The 19981-nt window shown below is 37.8% G+C and overlaps 1 protein-coding gene across 3 annotated transcripts in view; it reads right to left on the reverse strand.

The window, feature by feature from the left end:
• The window catches only part of DIP2C (disco interacting protein 2 homolog C), a 311358-nt gene that overhangs the window by 51263 nt on the left and 240114 nt on the right, over positions 1 to 19981 (reverse strand). For all 3 annotated transcript variants that reach the window (XM_084281851.1, XM_084281850.1, XM_084281849.1), the window contains 10 exons: positions 18893 to 19029; positions 16439 to 16647; positions 16127 to 16241; positions 11545 to 11746; positions 10059 to 10168; positions 9186 to 9266; positions 5457 to 5580; positions 3736 to 3857; positions 1767 to 1878; positions 1540 to 1649 (listed from right to left, as the gene is read on the reverse strand). In XM_084281851.1, the coding sequence (XP_084137977.1) occupies positions 1540 to 1649; positions 1767 to 1878; positions 3736 to 3857; positions 5457 to 5580; positions 9186 to 9266; positions 10059 to 10168; positions 11545 to 11746; positions 16127 to 16241; positions 16439 to 16647; positions 18893 to 19029 (1322 nt within the window). The remainder of the gene's footprint in view (positions 1 to 1539; positions 1650 to 1766; positions 1879 to 3735; positions 3858 to 5456; positions 5581 to 9185; positions 9267 to 10058; positions 10169 to 11544; positions 11747 to 16126; positions 16242 to 16438; positions 16648 to 18892; positions 19030 to 19981) is intronic.

Genomic DNA, 19981 nt, shown 5'->3' on the forward strand with positions numbered 1-19981 from the left:
AATTTACTACTTCTGAAGTGTCTATGAAACATTTATCAACATTGCAGAAGCCATGTAAGTTCTTCAGCCATTGTTTTTAATTGATCACTGCTGCATTTTGACAAGCCTTGTGGCCTCTGATGATCCATTTACACTAATTAATCACTAGAGGTGATCTAGTAGATGGTACTATCTACATTGACCTGCTGAGATAGTGATCTGGAGGCTGTGTGACCCAGATACCTGAAGCTAATTAAAAATTCCATTAGTGATTTATCTGGATTTTCCTTTAGCCACATTAAGTAAAGGTTCTTTGCCTCGCCCTGGCTTTGACTATCTTTGAAGCTCTCCAAGTACTAACTTTGCATAATTAGTAGTCATTTCTACAAGTCTGATAAGGTGGAATTCAGACCTGATTTAATATGGATGAGCGTGTCTCAATCATTTAAGGCTTCCTGTAGAGGAAATGAAGACTCGTTCAACATTCACCCCATTCAAAAATAGATGTTTCAAATAAGCCAGAGGAATTACACCCTAGAAGTCCCTGCTTCTCTCTGTTGATTATTGTGGAGCCCTCTGACTAGTCCACATCTAGTAGGCATGTAGCTCATCACCTGAAGTTAGATGATACGTATCTCCTAGGAGTGTCTGACTGGTAACCATAAGCCAGCTCAGTCATTCAGCCACTAGTCAACCTTGGGCAGGTCATTTCACCATGTTGTGCTTCAAGTTCTTCATCTGAGAACTGGGTAAATGATGCTTTATTTGTTTATAATGTGTGCTAATAGCTTCTGAAAATAGATGGATGATGTCAAAGAGGATGAGGAATTCAATATAAGCTGTGAGTGCGATACTACAGGAAAATTGCTGAAGTCCTTGGACATGCAACAGGTAGGAGCAAGGAAGTAACAGCTAAAAATAAGAGGGTGATTTTACCTCTGCCTGTGCATTGCTTAAACCAATATTGGAATAATACGTGTGTTATGAGCTAGAAAAATCACCTTTGAATCACACTGTGCCTAGAGTGTTGGAATATAGGCCAGAATAGAGATTTAAAAAGCTCAACATGCCTAAGTTTATCAAACAAATCTATGAAGAAACACTTTGCTGATTACACTAGTATTGTACCAGGTAAGTATACCAGAAACATTAGCAGTTCCCTTAATCACATGAAGAAAATAATATTGAAAACCAATGGCAAGCAGTTGAGTTACAGGAGCAAACAATAAATGGGCACTGGGACAGGTAGAAGAGGATTAACCGAGTCTCATTTCCTTCATAAAATGGAAAGAACAGACGCTTCTTTGAAAAGAATGCTCCAGGCAGACAAGTTACTAGGCTATCTGTGTGAATCAGAGGAGAGGGGCTAAACTCACTGCATTCAGGACACCGGTATGGAATAGCTTGTTTAATGTTAATGCAATCAAATAATGACTGCAAGGGAAGTAGCAATTCAATTTCTACTAGCAAAAATCAATAGAATTTACAAATAAAGAGCAATGCATCACCTGCCAGCTAGGCGTGAGAGCAGGAATGACAACTTTAGCAAGAAGCCCCTACCTTTACCCCTGCTAGCATTCCAGTTGTGGAGACACTGAAGTCTAGGTAAGCAAGTGTTTCAGGGTTAGAAGGTTTGTAGATCTGTGCAGGCCGCTTCTTTGGCAAGTCGTCTAGTGAAAACAAAGCAAGAACACGTGAATATTACTCCAGTGACAGATAGACTTCTGAACGCTTAACAAACATAATAACAAATGAAGACAAAGCAGTCCCCTAGCCTTGGTATTTACCTGTATCTAGTACTGGAGGCCACGTTCTGACATCCACTGCTGCTGCTGCCTCTCTCGACCGTAACAATTTACATATTAATTGTGTAGTCATTAAGCAGGCAGAGCGGCTCACCTAGGAATTCAACAAACAAATAACACAATGGGATACTGATTAATTCTCCTGTGAAAATGAGCAAGACCATGGTTTGCTTTATGCCAGAACAGGACACAGGTAAATTAGTCTTACGTTTTCTAATCAGGAGGTGAAAAGATCCATGAAAAATTCAGCTCACAAAGCAGACAAAGTCATGTGAGTTTTACAAATTACATGAAAACTGCACTTCGAGTAGAGTGTTGTAATGAAACTAAAGGCACCTCAGCAGCGAGAATGTGACTTTTCCACCACATTGTATCGCTTATCAACCCAGGCTGCCAGTACAGAAGACAGTGACCAGAACATTTCTTATGTGATGGTAATATATCCTGGTTTATAAATAATGTTTTAACGTAAACCAAAACCCAGCCTGACACTTACATGAGCAATTTTACTCTCTTAAGTCAATTTTATGTTAGCCATATATTCCCGATTCTTGTGCTTAGTGATAAAGCATTGGGAACATCTCTGTTATTGTCAAAAGTAACTCTGGACCAAAAGTTGTACAAGTGACACTAAGAAATGAAATGGTGAATACACTGCAACTGCCATCTGTGCTGATGATGCATGCTCACGATATTCTCCTTAGACTTGCTATTTTTTAAAAATATGTAAGTAGCAACTACAACAGTATTTTTACGGATTATAAAAGCTTACATATTTAAGGAAATATAAAAAAAAACATAAATATGGACACTTTTGATCACTGAAGATAGTACAGAGGAAAAACTGGAAAGGCAGCACCATTTTTATTTTCCCTGAAGTCTAAGAATCTGTTTACAGAAATATTGCTAAGAATATTTTTTGTTCTTCCAGGAATTTGAGACGTTTGATTGCACATCAACTTCCCAATTTTTAACAACCTAAGGAAATCAGTAGCCATATATACATTAAATTTTACCACTTCAATCACAGAATCACAGAGTGATTGAGGTTGAGGAAACCAACCAGATCTAGTTTGCCCAACAGACATCAGAGTAAAACCAGTATAACACATTTTACATAATTTCTATAATTTTAACAACCGATGCTTAAAAACAGTGATTGGCAAAATATTAGATAATGAGAATCCTGAAGACAACAAGCCAATTTCTCATACCTCTGCTGACATTTTGCAGCATCTGATGCTGTGAGGAAAGCAACAAATTATAACTATCTCTAGTACTTATTGCTTGAAATTATCAATAAAATCACATTTGCTTCATCTTCTGTTATTTCAGAGACTCAGAATTCCATTCAATAGATTAGGAACTGTCAGATATAAAAGGTTATCTTTTTACAACGATTTTATTTCCCTCAGTAACATGCAGAACGAAGTTATTTATGAGCAACAAGGCTATGTATTATCAGATAAAGCCAAAATGCCAAACTAAAGCTTTAAATGAAAAATTCAAAATAACACTGCTCTGGATGAAAATAAAACCATCAACCAATATCTTCACAACAGAACTTTGAAACTGATTCAAACTGCACAACAATTAGGTGAGCACAAAGCACCAGCAGGCCAACCTCAGCTTTCCATTGGGATTTTTCTCAACGTCAAGTGTAACGTTGCCAGGTGGGGAATCCCACAGCTCCTAGCTAAATATGAGAAAGCATTTCAGATACATTTCCTGGATGGTGTAGCACAACTGCAGTAAAATGTGACAGCAGAAGTCAGAAGGCTGCATGCTGTCAATGAGTGATGACTGCAACACACTGAAGTCATGAATCTTTAGAAAGAATACAACACTTTAATCTACAACACCACTCATTTAAGTTACTGTTCCTAAAGACCATGTGAGTCCACTGCCCATTTCATCTGCTGGTGCACTTTGAGAGGTTTTGTCTGCTCACCTCCACGATCATCTTCACTGTAGGTAACGTCGTTGCTATGTTCTGGGGATGTGGAGGTCGAACTGTTATTGGCACACAGCCTGCATACAGGCAACCGTAAAATGCAGCAATCAGGTCTATTCCTGCATGAAGAACAACACAAAAATATTCCCCTGAAAATCACATCTTTTAATCATAGACACCTGTGTCGGCATAAATATTATTTGGGACTCAACTCAGAAGGTTAAATTAGGAACTAAGTCCTGTAACAGACATCTTTTTCAGACCCTTGTCAGGATTTGTTCAGCTTCACTGATTCCTTTCAAAGACAACACAAAGCTGCAGTCAGATAGCATCATTTAGGTAAACACCACTTCTATGATCAGGAAGTAACTGGTAGAAAGACTGATTTGTACAGATGAATTATCTTCCTAACGAGAGTTTCAAGAAGTGGTATGTCCCAGCAAAAGGATGAGGGGGCACCATGCCTGTTCCTGTCAGCTGTATAAGGAACATCGGTGGTTTCAATAGACACTTTCTTTCTTGTGTCATTTTCAACTTCACTTATGCAGTTTGAATTCTCTACCTGAAATTTCACAATAAAAAATGGAGCCACGATTTTGAATCCCTGTTCCTACCATAAAACTAAGTGTTGCTCTGTATAAATATTGACTGCAGGTGACAGATTGTGGACACTTCAGCCCATGTAAGGAGGCTGAACTGACAGCTGCACAAAGACCCTGTGACTTTGGCTGTTTGATGGTTCCTTTGTTCTGTACACAGGCTGTGCCAAGATAACAATGGGGACTATTTTACTCTTCCAGTGGAAAAGAATCTGGAGAACAGGTACAGTATTGTTCCTTCAGTAAAATGATTTATGCTTGGAAAGTGAAATACAAGAAATAAAAACTTATGTTTAAAATACTTGCCCTCTTCTGTGGGAAAGGTTTTCCCATATTAACCACTGTGAAATTACACTTATAAATTATCAAGATTTAACCAGTAACTTGCAGTCCCTACATCCTAAATATCATAATCCAGACTTTAAATCAGACTGTTTATTTCACAAAGACACATAAAATGCTTAAGATAAAACAGCAGCACTAGATCAGAAATAATTTTAAGCAAATGTAAAATATGGTACTGGTTAACATAAGCTTAAAAGCCCTTATGTCAAAGGACAAAAATCCAAACCACATAGTGAGGTAGGTTAATGATACAAAGAAATACTGATTATAATAATTCAGTATTTTTTAATTATCTGCTATTTATTAATCATACTTCTACTCTAGAAATGGATTACTTTCCCGGTATTGCTGCTTTCCCCTCATGAAATGCAGCATTTCCAAGAGAGAATTCAACAGGTGAATCTAAGAAGAACACTCAGCAGATGGAATATTTCAGCAGAACCATGTGCTCATAAAATAGTATGTCTCTGGCAAATTAAATGAAAAGCAGTAAATTAGTGATTAAATTTGACTGATTATAAGAGAGGTTTTAAAATCATACGTTAATCTTAATTTGAACCCAGAAAAATAATATGTATACTCATACACATGCATAAGGAGAAAATCTTTTAAATATGTTTGACTAAGTTCAAAGAAATGTCTATATGGCAAATACTGTGTGTGTTGCCAATTAACGAGCTTTACAGGCTGGTAACAGTACCAGTGCAGCACCATTCTATAGGCTCATGATTAAATTTTGGGAGTACCAAGGTACCAAACATAGTGGTTCTTTACCTGGTGGGTAAACCAAAGCCACATGGTCTCCGTCTTGCAAATGCCCCCTTTCCATCAACATGACAGCTATCTTCTCAGCTCGCTTATGTAGCTGGACACACGTTAGCGAGTTGGCTATTGTTCCCTGTGCAGGAAGAAAGATAAATGTCACAGAAGATAATGCAGAGTGATGAACTCTATATTCTCCTGCAGCTGGGAAGTTACTGGATGAGGTGCTGCGGTTTTCCAAAGCCACAATATGTCACATCAACTTAAGTAAGGAAAACTTCAGCCTTGTGCCAAACTGTGGTTGGAAGGAAAAAAGAGGTTTGTCAAGGAGGGGAACATGCTCCATCCCTCCTTCTTCTTCTGCCCTCAGCAGTGCTTTCTTTTTAACTAAGAGAGTCACAGAAGCATGCTAAAGTCATGCACATGTAACCTGTACTCCTCTTGCTACACACAGGGCATTCCTGCCTTTAGGGTCTCCTGCAGCAATCTGGAGAATCTGTGGAGAGCAATCCTGACAATTGCAATTCATTGTCTGCATGCTGGAGTGAAGCCAAATGGCACAGTGGAAATACTTTCAAAGGCAAGAGACAAAAGACGCCAGAGAAAACAATACTTTGTGACAGGCAAAAAGAATTAGTCTGTAACGAAAGCGAAGCACATGCATATAAATGAAACAGAAAAGAAAGGCATTTGTTGGATTTGAGTAACTCTGGTCAGCATGGAAAAAAAAGGGTAGTGACAATATGCTACTAAAGAATCTGGCTTTTTGAAGCAATTCAAGTAGCACTAACCCAAAATTATCAGACGTAGTGTTTTAAATTGGATGAGTGTTATGGTTCTTGCATTCCCTAAAAATACGTACTTCTGTATATATGCACGTGCACAAATACACATACAGAGAAATATGTATACATGTTGTTATCACAGGGCTGACAGTCAGAAGAGATACACCTGCTACACAGCTGTGATACACCTGGCACTTAGCACAAGCACTAAGCTCATTTAAAAATAGAGAAGCTGAAGAAACTGAGAGAAAAAAAGAAGAAAAAAAAAAAGTAATATATACTTTTAAAAAGATCAATGCATCAAAAATGCAATGCAATGCAATATCATTTAAAATGCTGTATCGCTGTTCTTATTAAGAGATAAAGTAATAGGGTCTTCTGTTTTACAGGAGACCCACTACATATTCTTTAAACTTTATTTTAACAAGACAAGAAATAATAAGTGTTTGGATTGATTGCTGATTTCCATTCATTATCACTGTCCTTCACACCACTAGAGTATTGGTTGATCACAAGCTTAAGAGAGCAGAGAACAGTCTGATAAATGTCTAGCACTGGAAGCAGGGACATAGGGTGTTATCATGTATGTATCACTTGGCATTTCCAAACTTTATACCTCAAACACTGTCAAGAAAGAGCAGAAGCTAACTGGAAAAAAAAAAAAAAAGGGCAAAGTCAAGGCTTTGCATTCCTCTTCACAGTGTTCAGCAACCACACTTAGTGAAATTCTCTTCAGGCAATTTTAGTATGTCTTCAGAATTATTCTACCAAGAAAACTTTCTCTAAGGACGTGTGCAGCTATAGGGGTTCTGGGCTACAGATGGCTTCCATCTAAACATGGCCAAAGTGACCTGAGGTCTGGGTGCCTGGTCATGGCAGATGTACCAGTAGGAAAGTGTTTGAACTCAGTTCCTTCTTTCAAGAAATTGCCTGTCTGCATACTTGTGGGGAGAAGGACCCTTCGTTTCCCCACATACACCAGAATCACAGGCCCCACTGACACAGAAAGGAAATTGCTGCAAATCATGCATATTTGTGCACAGCACATGTAGGACCTCTGGAACTTGCTGCGGGTGAACCAGCAGAAAGACAGTGTTTATATGAAGTGCAGAGAAGAATTGTGTTGTTGGACAAGAATCATTGGCAAGCAAAGGGAAGCATTCCATTTTGGTATCATACACGAACTGTCCCACAACGGGAAGGTGTTGCAATCCTTCGTGAAACACACTAAAAACAAGGCACTGTGCTAATTTAGAAATCTTCCAAATTCTCAAAAGGCACAAAACCACTAATCTCGCCATGTATCTATTAGACACCAACTGCAAGATGTCTGGATGTTTTAGAATAAAGCATACAGACAATATGCAAGGAAGACAAGAAGGGAAAAGTTACAAACCAGCACTAAAACTCAAGATGGGTAATAAAATTTGCTTAGGCTAAAACCCACCAAACACCACAGCTTTCCATTAGACATTAAGTATCTTCATAAAACTACAGAACTCTCAAACAAATTTCATACAATGCCATACTCCATGCTGAGAATATTAAAGGAGCAGAGAAGTTAAATTTCAAAATTCAACTATTTTTCACTTCTAAGGAATGACAAATGATTTTGTTAATCCTCACTCTCCATATTGTGTCCTTCCCTCCCACTGTTTGAACCCTTCTGTCAGCATGGGAAGTCTGGCTTTATTTAAAGTTCAAAAGCAACACAATCTGTGTAGAGGAAATGGGACAGGACATGTCACTGTCTCTTTCTCATAGCATCCTTGCTCCTAACTTACAGGTCAGGACAATGAACTCATTTAATTGTTTAATATTGCACACATGTACAGCATTGCCTCTCAAATTTTCTACTTTGCCACAGACAACTAAATAACTACATCACCGTTGTCTCTAATGTAACAAAAGTTCATACAATGCTGGCTGATAATCTGAATGAAAATAAATTGTTTTCATGACTTATTGGTAGCCTCAAACTGAACTTTGGTACCAGCACTGTAATATGGGCTATGGAAGCATATCCTGTAAATACATTAACTGGTCATTCAGCAAATGTTCACAAATTACTGGAGGTTTACGATGCCATCTAAGTTGTTTAGGTGGCACAAAGACTGAGAACAAACGCCAGCTATTCCAGGTGGCACAGGTGAATATTCTGAGCCCTTTCCTTTACTTAAAACCTCACATACTAGATGTGTTTCCCAGTTTTGACAGACATATCTAGATGTGCCAAGGGGACTGGTTTGAAATCAGGCTTTTTTGCTTTGCAGTGGTCTTGGGAATTACTGGCTTGTCATCTACAGTTGTCTAGGCAGCCTGTAATCATCCACTCTTAGTAAACTCAAGTTCTGTACCATGTGTCATGCAGTAAATCGTTTTTGTTGGGCAATGAAATATTGTGCCAGGCTGGCACTTCATGTAAGCTATGCAGAGAGATGCATTAGTGATCCTTTGCAGATCTGGCTAGATTTTGGACATACCTCTTCTTTTTAATTCCTTTCCCCATTCTTGCACCTCCTATCAGATGGGCCAGTCTCAAACCTCACAGTCATTGCTGTATTTACAAAAGTGCTTTCATTTTGTCAAGCCTATATTTTTCAGATTAGAAATTGAGACTGTGAGCAGTACTAAATACCACTCTCCAGTAGCAGAACAAACAGTATTGAAACAGATTTGCAGCGTCAGCTCATCCACAACATGTATGTGGTAGAAAAAGAAATGAGAAATGTAAAAGGTGGGGTGCCTGATACAAAAGCAATTTTTTTTGGCAACTGGAAATGATTATTCACTTTTCCTCTCCGCCCCAGTGAACATTAAATACAGCAGCTGAGTATTAATGGGAAAAGAAGGACAAAGAGTTGTGTTCAGCCACAGTGCGAGCAGGTGCAGATGAAATATCAGCGTGTCATTTTCCATACTGCAACTTGCCAGCGTACCAGTCTGCTGTGCTTACCCTGCAGTTAAGTAGAGTGTAAAGCACGTGGTCAGGAGTGGTCTGAGCTCGCCATTGTAAAACTTCTGAGAGGAAGAGGAACTGAAATAAAGCAGAGTGATAGTCAAGGCACTAAATAACTTCTCAGCTTTAAAAAACACCAAACAAATTCTGCTAGTTTCAGTATGTCTTCTTTAGTTGTATTCTATATTTTACATCAGTAACTATGAAACACTAAACCTAAATTAATTCTCTTGTCATCATACATTTTTACAATGAGGTGCTCTTGTGCAGTAACAGAGGCCTCTCTGGAAGTCGAGGCACTACTGGAATGATGATGCATTACTACATTACTACTTTCAGAACAATAACAAAGTTCTTACTAATCTCTCTGAATTTAAGCACAATTTTTATTTTTTAGCTTCCTCACTTTTTTGTATTATGAATATAGATATAGATAGATAGAGATTAGAAATTATTCATTTAATTACTTGCATAAGCCTCCAAAGAAGCTGAACTGAAACATAGTTTTACATGTTTAAAATAAAATAAAAAATAAGGTCAGGACCATATAGGCAAACAAAATTCCCTGGACTCTTCTTGACCTACTAAAAAAGATATAATAGAGAGTAATTTCCGATAAAAGCCCCATTAATACATTCTACCATGTTTTTTCTATTGTCCTATACATCTTTGTAAAATAATCCACACACATAAAATGCAGAGATTCCCTCATGTCTATTTCATATTTCTCTGTGAAGAGGGTCCTGAAATAGGTTTGTTTGAATTAAAATGCAATCAACAAATTCTGAAATAACAATATGATCCATGTGCTGCTAAGTCTCCTGATACTAGCTAGCTAAATATAAGCCATATTAGAAAAGTTTAACTCACCTTTCTGGCTTGATCATTATCTTCTATTTGCCCCAAATCTCGACCACTGGCCTGTGCAATTCTTTTTCCAGAGACCAAGTTCCCCACCATCACAGAGGCAGGGCCAATTTCTAGAATAAATCAGAAATGTGTTAAATGCAATAAAGAATTCTTTGCTTGTGGATGAAAATTATTTGCATTTCCTTTTGAATCACAAATTTTCCTCATTGCTATCATTTGCTACAACACAAAACCTTGAGCACATCTCTGTTGACACAAACTTTGGTTGATGGATCAGAAGTAGCTGGAATATACATAGGGCTGGATTAATCTCCTCTTAACTATATATTTAACTGAGCAACCCATTTAGCATGCACTTTCTATAGTGAGAGACACATTTTGTCTGTCTTGATGTAAGGATTCCTATGAAAATTCATCTCCTAATTTAGGCATGTCCATTCCTAGATGAGATGTGTCCAGGCTTCAGGGACAGTGTTCCTATTTCTCTCTTCTTTTCCCAGGGCTAAGTTGTATCTGTATTAGCAATTCTGTAAGCACTACAGACATGAAGTGACAAGGATTAGGAAGGCAGATGGTGCATATGATAAAATATATGCAAACCCATTAACACAAGGTAGAAACTGAAGATAATGTAAATTCAGAATAAAGGTAGATGTCAAGACTGACACTTCTCCATGAGGTGGATTCCATTGATGTTTTGTTGACTGCCACGAGGAAAAAATACAGGCATAGAAATCCTTGAAATTAATCTCTGTACTAAAATCTGCATTTGGATTCTAAGTAAAAAAAAAAGGCAAAGTAAAAAAAAAAAAAAAGCAGGTTCTTGTTCATTGGGCATGAGCAACCAGAGATGGTACACTACAGCAGGCTACAGAACCCTTCTTGGTCTCTTGAGTCAGTGCCCCACTGTACCTTTTCATACGATATTCTTCATAAAATGCAGCAGAACTGCTAAAGAACCATCTTAAAACTAGTTTGGTTTTGCCCTCAAATATGTATGAAAAATCCAGAACCTGCCTCCTCAGGTAAAAAATTCTTGGTTTGAATTTATTCATAATCAGTTTTTAACCATTTGCTTTTCTTCCAACACTGTCATTTAGTGTCAGTGGTCTTCTACCTCTCTACTTCTATTTTACAAACTCAGCCTCCAAATAAGCCAAGATTTTCTCTTTCTGCTTGAGTCTCAGTCCACGCACTTTAAACATGACTGACCGGGAATCTGCAAGGCGCTTCAATTTGTGCCTTTTAGAGCAATAAAAAATTCTTCATCTTTACTATTGAGCAAGCATTTTAGAGCATTTTTCCTTGTGAAGATACTCCTAGCTTCCACCAGAACAGACCATGTCCTTAAAACACCTATAATATTTAACATGAACAGCTGATGGAGCTGATTCTCACCTGCATTAACGCTTACTTGATTTTACTCTGCACAGTGCCACGAACACACAGCGTTAAGTCACTGTCCTTTTGCACTCACTCATCTTACCTGGTTGTTTTTGCCTTGGTTTAGGCAGATTTGTTACGCATGTGTGGGGACACATCAGCACATTACAAGGATGCAGCGATCCTTCCAAGAAAAGCTGTTTGGTTTCTGACAGGTGTATTCCTCCCAGCGGTGTCTTGGGAAGCGTGTTTGCTGGTACCAGTGCTAAGCAGTAGACTCCCACTTGATGAATACTGTCAATAGCCTAAAAAAAGCAGGAAGTCGATTCTAATGAAAGGTTAATTTTTCATCGTCATAATAAACACATTATTCTGAATTGCTGCATAAAACAACCCTAATAATTAACTGGCAGTAGAAAGACACTTCAGCAATGCCTGCGATAAGAAAGTTCTTTTCGTTGAGAACAGGTGGATAGAAATTTAACATAGATGTTGTTACACTCTTCCCAGAAGATTAAAAAAAAGGCAAACAAAAACCTCGTGATAAATACACAGAAATCTATTAACAAATGCTAAACAGGCATTCTTTAGGTACATGATAGTGGAAAGTATCATGGACACTTATTACTAAGATGGTCTGGGAGCTCATGTGAAACTGATCTTTAACCTGCACACGTCTCTGAATTAAAGTTCAAAGGATTCCTATCAACTTATCATCCAGTCCACCTTGCAGGGCAAAGAAAAATTTCAAATGCTGCACACGTATCAGTACAGCTACTGATGTATGTAGCTTGTGTGTGTGTTTTGTTGTGTTTTGTTTTTGTTTTTTTTTTCTTTTTTTAAGATCAAAGCTGTTTTGTTCTCTGATTACTGTATATAAAATCCTTAGGCAGGAATGAGAACTAATACAATCTAAGGGAAAACTACAAAAGTACTGACTTGAAAAAAAATCTGTTGAATGCAGACCTGAAAAATAAGGATTTTTGAATCATACAGTAACTCTGTTCATTGTCTGTAAGTGGAGTCAACTGCATTACTTTCCAAAAAAAGCAGTAAGTTCAGTATCTATGCAATTTATTTAGTTAAACATGAATATATATGCACTTAGATTTTAATTCCATACACATTTTAACTGGTTCTTTTCCTTGCAAAAATTAGTAGTAAGTGAGTTAGAAAAACAACTTTAAGACATCCAAGCAGACTGAGAAACAAATTACAGATGGCATCTCTAATGAGAAGTCAAATGTTAGAAATATAATTTACTTTACTTGCATTTTAATTTTTAACCATGAGAAAAGTGTATGCGTACATTTGTTGTTTCAAAGATACAATCTATATTCCAAGAAACAAATTATTTATAATTACGTACTTAAGTGTAGATCAATAAATTACTGATTACTTCTACAGAAACTCTAAATAATATTTGTCTTTTGACTTCTCTTTGCTTCATTTTTCTTTATTTGATTGTAAAATTTGGTAAGAAAAAATAATAAAGCAGTAAGTTGTTTCACAAACATGCAGTTTAAGTACTGGTAAATCTCATGGCACTACTAGAAGACCTCACCGCTGGTCTTTTTACACCCTACATTAAAGACCAGCAATAGCCAGATATGCGTGACAGCCTACAATCAATGTCTCATGTTTCTGGCAGAAATGTGAAGTGTCAGACCTCATAATGATAATGTTATTTGTAGGTTTCTGAAAAGTAGTGATAAATCATGGGATCCTCACCTGACATCAGCTGGAAGAAAAACTGTTAGACGGTAAATAACCACTCTTGTTGAAACATATCACAGTGTAGCTCCTAAACGTGAATGGAGAACAATGCCCAACTCTGGTGGGACGAGGGCTGTGAGGGCTATGAGTGACTTCCAAACTGTCTTCTTTGATAGATACCTCTGTGGCACAATGCCTGGATAAAATGCCATGGACCATTCAAAATTGTTACCTTTCTCATTTTGGAATTCGGCATGTTGCTGAAGCAGGTGAATGACTGCTTCACAAGGATGAACACTGATGAACTAAACCTTAACATTTTGAGAGAAGTCAACATTTAATACTACTGGCATTTATACCTCTTGAAGAGATGTCTTGGTTTTTAAAATGACCTAATCTAGACAGTAAACAGAGTACCTGAACTCTTTATCGTCTGTTTCATTGAGAAAACCAGAACTTGCACAGAGTCCAGACCTACACTGTTCAAGATAAGAAAACATCCTATTCGGATAAAATTCTTCTAGCAGACACTGTCTGGGACTGCAGTAGATCTCCTAGCTTTGCCTAGTCTTGTCAAGTCCTGCCAAGTGTGCTGGCACTGGTAAAACCAACATCCTATCTGCCAGGAACAGGAACTATATCTCTGCCTGAAGGGTCAGATCTGTTTAAAGCAGCCTTGGGAGATGAATGAATATCTGAGACTGATCTGACTAAACTCAGGGGACCTGGGACCTTTGCTTGCACTGTCACTAACGTATCTTCCTACTCCACTACTCTCCAGACATTGTACCCAGCCTGACAATCCCTCCCAGCCATGCCTCTGCTAAAACCTACAGATATAGCCCAACATAGTCTTGTACATACAGCAGCTCTATTGTCCTTCAGCCCTTTTGCTGAGGAGCTGGAAGGGTTGTGGAGAATTAGAAGAAGGTATAACCCACTGCAAAGAAGTCCTGAAAATAGATACAGGGAAGAGAAGTAGAGACACAGCAAGCCGGTGCACAGAAGGACTGGCAGAGGGCAGCACATGGAGGGAGTCAGAGGAATCTCACAAATATCACAAGAAATGAGGAACAATTTGTTATAGTTCGTTATCAAGAGTATCCGTGAGAGTCATGACACAAGTGTGATATTGTTATGCTGCTCTTCACTAGTGGATGATTCAGATGCACTTGGTTACCACTTCCTGACATCTGTCATTAAAACTCTGATTGGGAAGCAGGCACAATGCATCCTGCAGATCCTGGCTTCTGTTCTCCACCTCGGCTCTCAGCTGAAGTGGAACCAGAAACATTTTGTTCACATAGTGACACGTGCTAGAGTTGCAGACTTCATACACGGGTGATGAAAGCAGCCACACATATGTGTATTTTAACAAAGGGCCTACCACTCCTAGACACTGCAGTGACTTGCTTATAGTCAGAATAATAAGAATTGCCTTTTGGCAGGAGCAACTTGACACAGGACTCCCACAGAGTCTGAGTACTGAGTTCCACTGGCTATAACGGTGTATGAATGATTTCTGTGGAAATCACAAACATGCTCCACTGAAAAAACAGGAGAAGTCTAAGTCCATAACTCCAATCTTTCTTTTAGGACTTTGTTTCTTGATAAATATTTTCAAAGCATGGACAATCCCAAACCTATACTGTGTGCTTCAAAGGTTTTCTGTGTGATGGACAAGCTAGATGTTCTAGCTTTTCTTGATAACAATTTAGGTTAATTGTGAAGATGAGATACTTCTAGCTGTATAAAAAGTAGCTATCTTCTAAATCAAGAGAGTATACATATATGTCTTGAGATGGATGAAAGCTTATTAGTTCAGTTTCTTTAAGGATATGGCAAAGATTCCCTTTCTTGCTCAGCACAAGGCAATAATGAATAAAAATACCTTCTCTGAACTGTGTGGGAGTTCTTTAGCTCTTGGGTAAAGCTAAAAAGGTATTTGTAATATATTTACTTGAGAAGGAACCTTGAGGAAGGAACGAAAGAAGGGTAAGCAAGGGAAGTGGAAGTTAACAGGTGTCCGGCCACAGAAAGGTGCCAACAGGCTGACTTCATTTTAGTACATCTCTGCTAAACTATTACTGTTGAGTGAGAATTGGCTGAGCCATGACAATGGAAAATGACTTCTATCTGAAGTATCTGACTTTTATTGTGTGGATATTCACGCTGGAAAACCTTTGAGTATGGTAATGTTATTTGTCTTAACTAGGACTGCTACATGTAGGAAGAATTTTTTAGCATACAGTGGCTTCTGTCTTCTGGTCAGCGTCCAGACAAACCCACCAAGGTGGATTTCATCATGGTGGTGTGTGCCTTGCATGATCCACAAGACAGCTGGAATAGGATTCCTTGCAATAGGCGTCCTCTATGCAGATAACCTTACCATAGATGCCTACATCTGAGCTAATCAATCCCTTCCCTCTATTTTGGTGGAGAGAAATAGGTATTTTTAGGCTGTGTTTCATTCAGTTTACTTCAGGTATCACCATGGTGCACCAGAAACACCTAATTCTCTCCCATTGATTAAAAAGAAATCTAGAGATCTAACTAAGTTATGTATATCTGCTTTTGATGTGGTCAACTCTATGCCAGTGCCAATAACTGTTTAGTAAGAGACTTTGGTAACATTTCACAGTAACAGTATATGCATTCGTTCATTACCCTTTGAAGTAACAAGTGACTGTATGCTTATGACCATACGCTCCTCTCTTCTTACTATTATTTGCCTCATTTCATTCCTGTTTTCTTACAGTGTTTTGGATAGGGAAGGGATCACTCTCTGGATACGGGTGACCTACTCAGAAAAAGCTAATTTTGTGCTCCTTAGGTAGGTGGAAGTGTGACTGAAACTGTACTTACAAATACTCAAATACAAATGTCAGATTATTTAGGGGGTCTAAAGGATTAATAAAAAAAATATAAAACAGGAAAAACAGCTTCTAAATGTACATAAAAAGCATTACCTGAAGAACTCTACTCATCCATTGAAAACTGTCTTCCTCTGTGGAATCTGGCCTTTGCTCAGCAACAATAACTATCCTTTCATCATGCAGCACACTCACTGAAAACACTGCTATTCTATAGAAGAGAAGGAAAGAATATTTAGTGTCACGACAGGTGAAAATATAATCCTGTCTTCTAAGTTAACTGTCTGTAACCATGATTTCGCTATTCATTACTTTCATGCTGCCTTCTGAAAGCATTTTGGGTCACTTATCCCTGGTATGAGCAAAATAAGGATTTCTACTTAAGTATAAGAAGAGAAAGGTCCAAACCTGCCCCTGTAGACAAATTTCATTGGTTCCACTGCCAGTGCTGTTGCTACAATGTCATCGGCGTTATGTCTTCTTCCACTGACAACCATCAAACCATCCATTTTGCCGATAACAAAGACGAGTCCACCTGGTCCTATAAAGCCTAGGAGTCCAGTCCTTATAAAAGGATATTCAGTGATAGGGCCACCAGAACTGGTCATAGGAAACACCTGTAGGACACAGAAACACGTCTTCAATGCTGTACACTGAGATGATACTACTAAATATTTCAAGGATGGCCTTTCAGAAGGCTCTTCTAGAATTAAGTGAACAGGTCTCTGGTGATGCTCTTTATTTCACTGATGATAAAGGGAGCACTGAGAAAGTCCTAGGCTATGTGTATAATTTTCAGTACCTGAGGTTCATCAAGATCAATCTCATTGTGCTTACCAAACATATTTTCCCTAACTATGGCTTTGTAAATCATTTCTGACCTGAAAAATAAAAAATCAGCATAAACAGTATTGAATGAAATAACTTCATGTTTTGCTGAGCTAAAATAATCCAGGTTGCTTGGTACAGGGTACTTTGGTGATTAAATTGTAAACATTACAGTTCAGGTTCTTTTCAGTATCTCATGTTCAATTTCATCATACTATAGAGAAATAAACAGGCTAGAAGTAAAGCTATTTTAAGGCATTGTACCTTAATGACTCTTGCAACTGACCATATTTTTATCTCTGTTCAATTAAGTGCTCACAATACCCGTGTTACTGCCTTATGTAGTATGTCTAAAACTAACAATACAGTCCTACACAAAGACTCTAAATGTTTGAACACCAGATGCAGACATGACTTCCACAGGATAGATTTGTACTCAGGTCAGTTTAATCTGCTTCCCTTACCCCACTCAGCCCAGTGTTATCCTTCTGGCACGTGAACTACTTTGAATTACATTCTGACACAAGCACACTTTTCCTACTGTCTCTTAAACTGAAATAGCTTAAATGAAAGTTATTTAATATAATGGCAAGTGGAAGACCATGACTGTATAGTGCCCTTCAAAAAGAAAAGTCAAATTCTGCTGCCAGATGCTCATGGGTGACTCCTATTGAATGGATTTAATGCTTATACATCCTCAGCCATAATTCATCTCAGCAACACAAAACTGACTCTATTACCAGCAGCATGAATAACACACAAAAATAGAAGAGAGTCCCTCATGAAGAGGGCTCTTAAGAACATGCTTAACTTTAAAAATGAATGATCCTGCTGACTCAGTGGCAATGTATTTGCCATTAGGAATAACTCTGAACGTGCTGTTAAACTGCAGATTCAGTTACAAATTATGAATGATTTTACAATTACAGCAAGTACTTCAATTTGAACATAAGCACCTTTCTAGCTTGAAATATGTCAATCTGGGATTATCTTTCACAATAGGTACTGCTAATTTTTTTAGTAGCACAGTAATCAGTGATCTACAAAATTCAGATCACAGTATCACAGTAGGATTCCTGGCATCAGTAGTACTATGGAGAAATGTATCTACCAGCTTGTATTAATTATTTAATGTATAGTGTTTACAACATTAAGATCTGCATAATGAAAGCTGAAACCATTTTGTAGGAGGCATTAGCTATGATGTGTAGCCTATAAAATATGGTAAGAATATTTGATAAGGGAAGTGTAAATGAACTTTTCTTAGCTCTTCCTCAAATATTTAAAGAGAAAAGGATCAGAACTTGAACAAAAATCTCAGCTGAATATTTTCAGTGTTTCTCAGATTTGTCCACCATTTCATACTGTCTTCAACAGAAATTAATGATAACAAGTGAGCTGGTACAACAGAGCTATCAATACAGCAGTCTACACTGAAGCTGAAACATACTGGAAAACAAATTCCACAAAGCAGAAAAGCTTTCACCTAAGGCAATTCAAATAAAAGTGAGGGTGGGGAGGATAACTCGGGAAAGGTATCTTTGCTATTCAGATAGCTCTTGAAGACTATGTCTGTCAGGTTTCTATATAAATGCAAGACTTTAATGCTGGCTGTGCTGTGGAAATGTTGGAAACTGCTTTTAAAGATGCACAGTAGCTTTCCCACTGTTTGTAACAATCAAATTCTGCATGTAGCCAGCTCATTTACTTGTACATGATCACCTTTTGAACTTTTTCTTTCTTCCTGCTTTCCCTCTGACTGGTTCAGCCACTGGTATCTTCTTTCAAAATTATAGTAAAAGCTCTTCAGAGCCAGAACTAAACCCACATAATGATCTGTTATTGCACTTAATGAAATGGGCTTCGTTGAGGATTGCCTGGCTAAAGTACCTAAGGTCCCAAGCCACAAAAGCACTGATTATTGCTGATATTCTAAAACTGTTACTGTCAATATTCTCTGTGAAATGTATCCTGAAAAAGTTAAAAAGGAAGTATTTTACATAGCATTTTCCATAGCATTTTTTGTCAGCTTACCTCAAAAGTATTTTTGGTCATGCCCGAGAGTCCGTAATATGATGTACCTGTTGCAATAGCACATACACATAGTTCTCCTATTTCATCTGTTTTACAGAGCTGTGGAATTCCATCTGGCTTCACTGAACACATTATAGCTAAGGGAAGAACAAAGGACTTTAAAAATATTACAAAACTAACTATAGGATAATACAAATTCTGGAAGAAATACCATGGTGGAATTGACATACATAAATTACATGTAGACACTAATCAACAATCTGTTTCTCAAACCCTTAGGTGCTCAACATTAAAAATGTTATTTACATTATGTATAATATTTACAAAAAGATTGTAAAGATCTGTACATAAACTAAGTCTCTAAATTGAAAACAAAACCTAATCTTTTTGTACATAAAATCTCAGCTGATTTGTAATATTTTTGTGGTTACTGTGTTCCCAGTTTTGCCTACTGAAGACCAGATCTGCTGCAGTCAGAGCAAAATGAAATATCATAATGGTGTTCTTGGTAATAATTATACTGCTAGAGAGGCAGGCAAGCAAGAAATCCACCTCTCGCTATGTAGCAAGTAACACCATATGGAAGATCAAGACATTCTAGCAGACTAATACAGTTGTTTTGCTAAGAATTTATCAGAGCTCAGACTCCCTCTCACCAGTCTTACAGGACTGTGGAGACAGTAGGAGCCAAACAGGAGGGATTAGAAAGCACTGATCTGAGAAAGAAACATTTTGTGTGTGCGCCATATGAATAAAAATCAGGTATGCTGCTTCAGTTTCAATTCCTGGAGTAGGAGTCCAGCAAGTGTAAACTTTGCAGTTGGGGCCTGAGGATATGATGAACAAGGAACACCAGAAATGAATCAGCAGCTTCTCTTAGAAGTACAAGTGTAAAGAATCTTGAATGACCTTTTTCTCACTCCAAGGACAAACAGGAGTGCATGCTTTCTTCAAAACTATCAGAATATAGTATGACATGCAAGATGGTACACCTATAATAATATTTTATATGATCACTCTTAGACAACAATCAATCTTATCTTCCTTTATTTAAGTTGCTCAACTGAAATTTTATAAGATGCATAATTT

This window comes from Netta rufina, assembly GCF_964035555.1.
Source record: "Netta rufina genome assembly, chromosome: 2".
In the NCBI taxonomy this organism is placed as follows: domain Eukaryota; kingdom Metazoa; phylum Chordata; class Aves; order Anseriformes; family Anatidae; genus Netta; species Netta rufina.